At 41.1% G+C, this 8,280-nt stretch overlaps 1 protein-coding gene across 1 annotated transcript; it reads left to right on the plus strand.

The window, feature by feature from the left end:
* The first annotated feature begins 730 nt into the window (after positions 1-730).
* Positions 731-7,886, plus strand: si:rp71-17i16.4 (troponin C, skeletal muscle). Its single transcript, XM_041945274.1, has 6 exons — positions 731-856; positions 2,888-2,942; positions 3,236-3,379; positions 3,565-3,679; positions 6,083-6,219; positions 7,432-7,886. Exons 1-6 carry the CDS (start codon positions 854-856, stop codon positions 7,461-7,463), a joined length of 486 nt encoding a protein of 161 aa, XP_041801208.1. The 5' UTR covers positions 731-853; the 3' UTR covers positions 7,464-7,886.
* Positions 7,887-8,280: the final 394 nt, after the last annotated feature.

Genomic DNA, 8,280 nt, shown 5'->3' on the forward strand with positions numbered 1-8,280 from the left:
GGTGGCTAAAAATAGAAATTTTTATAATATGAGTTATTGCAAATGTCACTGTGAATTTTCTGACTTCTGGCTCACAACCCGGAAGTTCAGCTTTACTGCGGCTCTCTATTGAGCCTTGTTATTGATTGACGTACTAATTTTAAGAGGAGTTTGTGGCTGTATGTGATGGCTTTGTTTGTTTACTTGTTGATGAAGTGAGAAACCAATAGCTAAAATGGGTAAGGAATGGGTACAGCTGTGTGAGATCACCGGTCCATTTGCACACCTCTTAAGTTACAGATGTCATGAGTGCAAGGACAAGTTAGCAGTGTGAGGACAGGGAGAACGGCGGACAGATGGGTCAACGGACACTGTGGAAGGGGTGGAGAATCTGTGCATGCAGGGAGGTGTTAATATGTGTGTGTGTGTGTGTGTGCGTGCGTGCGTGCACACACTCTGGTTCTTGTACAAGTGCATGAAATCAAGCGTCCGCCTACACTGAGATGCTCAGTTGATCCTCTGCCAAAATAACCTCCAGCTGCCTGATGCCGGCACTGTTTTCTTTTTTTTTAAATAAATGTCACTGAGCTTGTCTGTTATCTAAATATGGGGGGGTTGGCGCGTGCGCCACACAAGGGGATGTCCATCAGGAGATTGTAAGAGGGCACAAACTAAAGTTGAATTTGATTGGCTGTCTCTTGTTTGAGGAGGGGGGCCTCTTGCCCAATCCTGATCATTTTCAGAAAAAGTGTCGCGGGGTGAGAGGGTACTTATGGAGGGGAGTGAAGCCACCTTAACTGTGTAGCAGGGAGACCCTCTGTCCCAGACGTCTGCTGTTCTTACTGGTGTCTGTTGTTCAGCACAACCGGCCGCCATGGTAAGAAACCGAAAACTGAGGAGGAGGCAAAAGGGAAACAGCAAGGAGAAGGAAATGTAGTTTTGAGGATTTGCTTTTGTGTTCTGGTGGGGATAAAAGGCAGATGGCCGAAGATGGAAATTATTATCTGAAGCGAGAACAAACTTCTTCTGCTCACCCGGAGTCACCCAGCAAGTCTGCAGCACAGCTGGGTCATCAGCTGGATTTCTATACAAGTGATGCCTTTTCTCTGGGAAATCCGACATTTTTGGGAAATGCATGGAAATTCATGTTTTTGTGATGCTTACTACAGACAGAAAAATGCTGATTGGTTGGATGTCTACACGTTCAACTCCAAAAACTGGTCTTTGCTGTTTGTTTCCAGGCTGAAGTGATTTAACTCGGCTTTTGTGTTCCATCATTTCCAAAGTAAACTCAATATGATTGATATTTAGATTGGTGGGAGCGATACTAAAGATAGAAAGCACACAGCTGAGTAAAGTGAGAAGACATGCTGCCTTTTCTGAGTGTCCTAACTTAGGACATTCACCTTGAGAAAATCCCTGTCAAATCCTCTCCCAAACCTCACCTTAAAAATAGCTTTTCAGCGAACTAATCAGCGGCGCTGATGTGTGACCTTCTATATGTTATGGCGCTATATGTTTTAATGAGGTTCTGTCAAGCAAACAGGAGTAGAGAAAACAATTCACTGTATTGTTATTTACTGCATGGGACAACAGTGATGGTGGTTCGAAATGAAAATAGGGCTTGAAAGATTTCCTTGGCCCACAGTGCAACATAAACGTAATGGATTAAAATGTGGATATAAGTACAAACTGCAAAGATGGTCGGACTGGGAGAACTGTGGGAAGGATAAACGTAGCTGGATCAGACTGGAACAGCAGAAATTAAAACCAGTTTCAGTGTAAATTCTCAACATCTTTTCGTCATGTCTTGCTGACTAAAAAAAAAAAGACTTACATGTGGAAATAATATGTTATACATAGTGGCGCCCCCCTTTGGGAGCCATCATTAACAAGTGCAGACAGCTGGCAGAGGATTAAACATGACTTCTTACCTGACATTAGGCTATTTCCAGCCCTTGGCTGTCACTTCGTCAATGATAGTTCTGCCCCTGGCTTTGGGTTTCTGGTTTGATTTTAACTGGCTCAATGGAGAAACAGGGCTTAAGTGTGGGTGCCCAGAACATACCACTGAAGGATCATATGGGCATTTTTGCATGTTTTATCTCGCTGTTTTAGCACATATTTACTACAACTCAGGCCTGTTATATTGCTAGTAACAAATGTCACACATAATTTGTGTGTTTTTCTTTTACCATCCAGGCACGTATTGATCTCCATTCATTTTAATCGGTGTGAAAATCAACTTTTAAAAATTAGAATATTCATTGAAATAGGTAATCTATTCCAATAATACCATGAAACAATAATGATACCAACCCTGTACTGCAACTAAGAAGCAGATCCAATGTTTAACTGTGGATTACCTACTTTGCTCACACAGTGCACAGAGACCAATGGCTGCCTGCAAAACACTTAAAAAATCTTAAACACATTAGTATGGCTTGAAAAGTGGTCACCAGTAATCAGTACTGGAATTGTAGTAAACAGTCTGAAGTCTGTTGGAAACCACCAACTTGGTGTGACGCTCTTATAAAACAAGTTACAGGTTATTAGACTTTAGGCTTGAATAGGCTTGAACAATTTTTTTTTTCATGACAGTTTAAGTGGTGCTAGTGTGCCAGTGCAACTGCAATAGCAGACTCCAAATGTGTGTCTGTGTGTGTGTCTGTGTGTGTGTGAGTGCTTGGGAACTGATGAAGATGCTGTTTTCCTCTTTTACTCTGCTGTAGTCACTGCTTACACGTTCTAGTAACGAGCTATTCATTGACATGTTCAGGGACATCATCATCATGCTGCTGCAGGCGAACACAGCAGACAGGAATGATAACTTATCTCTCTCTGCCCACCTCCTCTTTCATTCTCCTACCACTGCCCTTCCCACCTTTTTTCATCCTCCTCTCTTAAGCCCACTGACGCCCAAAGCGATGCCCGGTCCTTCCTGACTGAGGAGATGATTGCAGGTCAGTCCTTCTGTGTGTCACTGCAGGTACCTGAATCAGTTAATCAATTACACTTGGTGAGGCTCCTCTACTGATTTTCATCTCCATTCAGACTGAATTGGGTTCTTAAATGAATGGCAGGTTGATTGGACTGAGTGAGGAGCTAGGAATGGCTTTCTGAAAATTGGTCTTGGAAATTGCTGATTAATGTTTGTTCCCTTTGGCCTCTTGCAATGTGTAAATCGCAAGATCCAAAAAAAGTTTTCTCCTCGATTTTGTTTAGTGAGTTTGGACTTTTTCTCTCTCTCGTCCAGAGTTCAAGGCCGCCTTCGACATGTTCGACACCGACGGTGGTGGTGACATCAGCACCAAGGAGTTGGGCACCGTGATGAGGATGCTGGGCCAGAACCCATCAAGGGAGGAGTTGGATGCCATCATCGAGGAGGTCGATGAGGATGGTGAGATCATTGAGCTATATACAGATAGAAAAGGGAACAACAGATCTTGCATCTTGTTGCATAGACATTTTTAAGTTTGAGATGGGACTGAGGTTCACAGCATGTGTTGCTTCCTTCCTGTGGCCCTGCCGTTCGCTTCATTCCTGCCCTGTCCCTCCTCACTCCCTCACCTCCCCTCTCCTCAGGCAGCGGCACCATTGACTTCGAGGAGTTCTTGGTCATGATGGTGCAACAGTTAAAGGAGGACCAGGCTGGAAAGAGTGAAGAAGAGCTTTCAGAATGCTTCCGTATTTTTGACAAGTATGACACCCAACCCTGACAGAAAGACAAACACCACATTACCACATGGCACAAGCTTTTATATATATATATATATATATATATATATATATATAAAGTTATACATATGTGGAAATTTTAGCATAAGTGCATCAACAACTTTACTTAGAATTCTTATGTGTTACTACACCCACAGTCTGTACCTCCATGCATGTATAGCTTTCTGTGTCCGTCTATATGAGTTGCATTTTATCATAATTCTACTTGACAAGCAAAAGAACAACGCTTTTTTCAGGAAATATTCTGGGCACTGTATGCACCTTTTTGTACTGATTATACAGTTTTTCTCAATCACGTTGGTGCTTTTCTCACAATAAACAGTGCACAACAGTTAATGCATTTCTCAAAACAAATAGTGCAAACTACAAAACCTAGTGGATAACCTAGTGGATAAAAATGGATAGTCCATCCCTCAAAAGCAAGTATTTATGTCAATGAAACTGCCAGTGTCATCAAAATGAGAAGTCTTGACACCATCGTGTATGAACAAGATAGTCAAATGGCTTTGTCATGTTTTCATTATGACAGTTTATTCTCTGTGTTTTCCAATGCCAAAAAACGTCAGAACTCGATGACACTACCTGAAAATGCTCAAGACAGCACTATACACTCCTTGAACAACCATTTGAAAACAAAAGTAAAGTTACACATTGTGTAGTTAGAGGAGGAAGTGAGGACAAGACGTTTCACATTTTTACTGTATATGTGCTTTGCAATTCTACAGCATTGTGCAAAAGAAAAATACACTGCAGTCACTTATTTAGAACAAACATAAGAAACATCCTTTTGGAAGAGCTGTGCACAATTCTGGCACATCCAGACGGTCCGGTCTGTCTGGCCACATAATTGTTAGTTTAGGAGACATTTCCAGGGAAAAATGATAAAGAAAAGTTACAAAATTTGCTTGACAGAATTTGATAACTAGTTCAACAATTTTGTATGTAATGACTCAAGCAATAAAATTAAGACTATTAGTTTTATTGGGAATGACTATTCAGCATCCATGAGTATAGTTCATTTTGACTGACGTGACATAAGCAGATGATAATGTTTAAAACAGCAGAGAATTGTATGAAAGCAGCTGATACCAGTCCAAAAACATTTGCAATTGCTTCAAAGGGAGGAGAAATTGCTACTTTTATGTGCACAAATGACTAAATGTTGAGGGGGTTGAACTAATAGTTATTAGAATTTTCATTCTGATCTGAGAAAAGCACCAAAGTAACGGAGAAATACTGTAATATACAGCTATAATTACGACTGGTTTTAGTACAACAGTGCACTGGTCTGTGTGTCGTTTGTCTGACTGGTGTTGCCGTACCCCAGCAGAAGCAAGTGTAGGTGCTAATCAATCAACTATTTCTAAAGTTACCTGGAAAGTGAATTAGCCACATTTTACCCAGTAATCAACAATGGTGCTCACGGGTACATTTATTATGAGTGGCGGGGGACCCACCCAATCAATTTGGTCACCCCCAGTGTGGACTATGGCCTTGATTCTTAGCACTGTGGGAGAGGACAAACCAGTCTCTCTTGATTTTTTGTTCAGAAAACTAAGCTGCATTAAAAGTTTTAGAAAACACAATACTGCTCCTTAAAGGTGCAGACCTGACCAGCAGGTATGAGACTATAATGGTCCTCAAATGAACTCATGAACAAACAGAAATGCCGTATTTCCATCATGTTTTCTACAGTGTTTCACCAGTTGAGGTTTGACTGACATTTAAAGGTCTAATATTAAGCTCATTTGTGTCATGCTTTAATCTTCAAAAAACATTATCTTTGTGATAGTCTCCATTTCTACAGCACCTCTATTCACCCTCTGTCTGAAACACTCTGTTTTAGTGCCTGCCAAGCCTTCTCTGAATGATCAGTTCTCATAACACCTGCTGTGTTTCAGCATCAGCTCTTCCAGTGTTTTTACAACCACAGCCATGCTGAGGGCGTGGCTGAGGGCGGTGGTTGTGTAGTTGCGGCATCACAAAATGGGCTGGGTACAGTTCTCACTGGATTCAGTATTTTGATACTTTCACAGTATTTATTGAGCACCTAGACCTGCTACATAATCACTTGCCACAGTATGGGATCTTTATTATGCAGTGGTTTAATTGCGCTAGACTGGAAAACTGGCACCACCTACTGCTTATCTCACAGTGAAACGACTCCTAGTGAATGAATAACGGTAGCGGATAGAAGAACACATTCATTTCTAATTTCCTTTGCTGATTTTATGATATATTTGGATGGAAACCTGGCTATGGTGTCTGTGTGTGTGCATGTGTGTGTGCTTGTGTAATTATGTAATAGAGACGGCGAAGCGAGAGATTCGTTTTCACACTGTTAGTTTAATGTTTTTATCTGCAGGAATGGAGATGGCTTCATCGACCGCGAGGAGTTTGGAGATATCCTTCACATGACTGGAGAAACCGTCGCAGAAGAAGATATTGACGAGATGTTTGATGAATCAGACACAAACAAAGATGGAAAGATTAATTTTGATGGTAAGATTAAGATTTACATATATAGATAGATAGATAGATAGATAGATAGATAGATAGATAGATAGATAGATAGATAGATAGATAGATAGATAGATAGAGAAGGAAAGAGCTGGCTGGCTAATTGGAGGGCTGCAATCTGGCTACAAAAGCCCAAAGGGTAAAAATTACTATTCATCTCCACTAAACAGCATTTTTTTGTAGGCCTACAGATCAAGCAAACAAGATATAAAGTGTTAATTAGTGAGCTTTAGAGGAAGGTGGATTTTGTCAACTTTCAGGCTAGCTGTTTACCTCTGTTTGCAGTCTTTATGCTGAGCTCAGATAACCAGCTGCTGGCTCCAGCTCCATTATCAATTTATTCTATATTGTCAATGGTCAGATATAAGAGTAGTATCAAGCTTTTTCTTCTTCTTTGAAAAAAGAAAAGAACTTACAACAAAAATGTGTTATATACAGCAATACCACCACATAGACATAATAAAATAATAAAAGAAGAAAAGAAAAAGAGAAGATGTAAAATATATACAATGTCTATGCCTGCAGTCATATTAATCTCTCATCCTCTTTATAAGAAAATAAATTAGCATATTTCCCAAAATGCCAAACTATTCCTTTACACACATCCCTGTAAATAAAATGTTTTTGTTTGGCTAATCCTAATGTAAATATAACACATATATGATAGTAATGAGGGATGAGGTGGAGGGTACACTCATCAAAATCTCAGTTTTCTCGTCTATTTAGAGTAACCTAAATCTGAATATAACTCCCTGAGGCGGTGGGGGTAGAGAGGTTAAGATGAAAGGTAGAAAGATTCTGTTTACTTTCCCTTTCATTATCCACATTACCAGTACTAGCTGTCTCACAAACTACGGACTTCAGGAGGACTACAGTTTAAAAACAAGCTGTAAGTCTGTATGTATAAATACATATGAGGTGTTTTAACATATGGATTAAAATGATACTTCAATCTGTGATCATATGAGTAGAGCAGAAAAAGAAACATTTAAAGTGATCACAGTTCAAACGAGCAGACGTGGAGCGACAGGAATGAAGAGTATATGACATCTATTACAATGCTGTTACCATGCTGTTCTCCAAAGCCTTCCTCAGGCTTTGAATTCACTCATCTGTTCAGTCATTCATTCATCTGGTCAACTGGATCCGTGCTGGGTTGCTTGGTTGACTGCTGCCGTCTCTTTCTCTCTCCAGAGTTTCTGAAGATGATGGAGAACGTACAGTAACGAGACTCTACATTCCTTGGTGACCCTTCCTCAGAGAGAGCATAAAGCATGCTGTCTGCTGGAAACCAGCTCAGAGCAAAATCTAGATGCTGCCAAACCCTGTACAATCATGAATGTGATGTTGGTTCTGAGACATCAAAATGGATACAAGTGAGACACCTTTAACCCCCCCGCCGCTGCCCCCCTTCCCCTTCTCATGTGAAACCCTGGGGCTTGCTGAGGATATCTATAAATATCTGTCCAAACCTTTTAAGACGAAGGCACTTTCCCCCGGCCTCCGCTTTAAGCTAGCCACCCAGCTGTCCCCTTGGCAGCTGCTGTTTCTCCAGAAATGCTACACCACCGAGCCTTAACCCCACCCTCCTCCTCCAAAACTAAATATCTTCTCCACCCTGTTCTGTGCTTTCTAAATAAATCCACTGTCTCCTCATTCCTCTTTGCAAATTATTATGTCACGCATGCCTGACACGTCTGATCTGATTTTGGTCTATTTCATTCTTCTGTTCATCTTGAGTGGGTCTGTCTGGGACTTTTAGATCGTCATGGTCTCTCTGGCCTCACACTCGTCAGACACACATAAATGCATGACCACACTGACATACACACTGACACACAAGCACATGCACTTCCTACACCACCAACCACATCCATCTTTTACACACACCTTTGTTCAACTACAACTGGTCTTATCTCCCTGTTCCAGTCCCAACTTCTCTGCCTTTTGAAATACCCCTATTTGCATAGACGGTGCCGTACACCAACCTCGCTGTCTCATTCAATACTAGAGAACTGTCACTTCTGAGGAAGTGTTCAGTAA

The sequence above is a fragment of the Chelmon rostratus genome, chromosome 10 (assembly GCF_017976325.1).
Source record: "Chelmon rostratus isolate fCheRos1 chromosome 10, fCheRos1.pri, whole genome shotgun sequence".
Taxonomy (NCBI): Eukaryota; Metazoa; Chordata; class Actinopteri; order Chaetodontiformes; family Chaetodontidae; genus Chelmon; species Chelmon rostratus.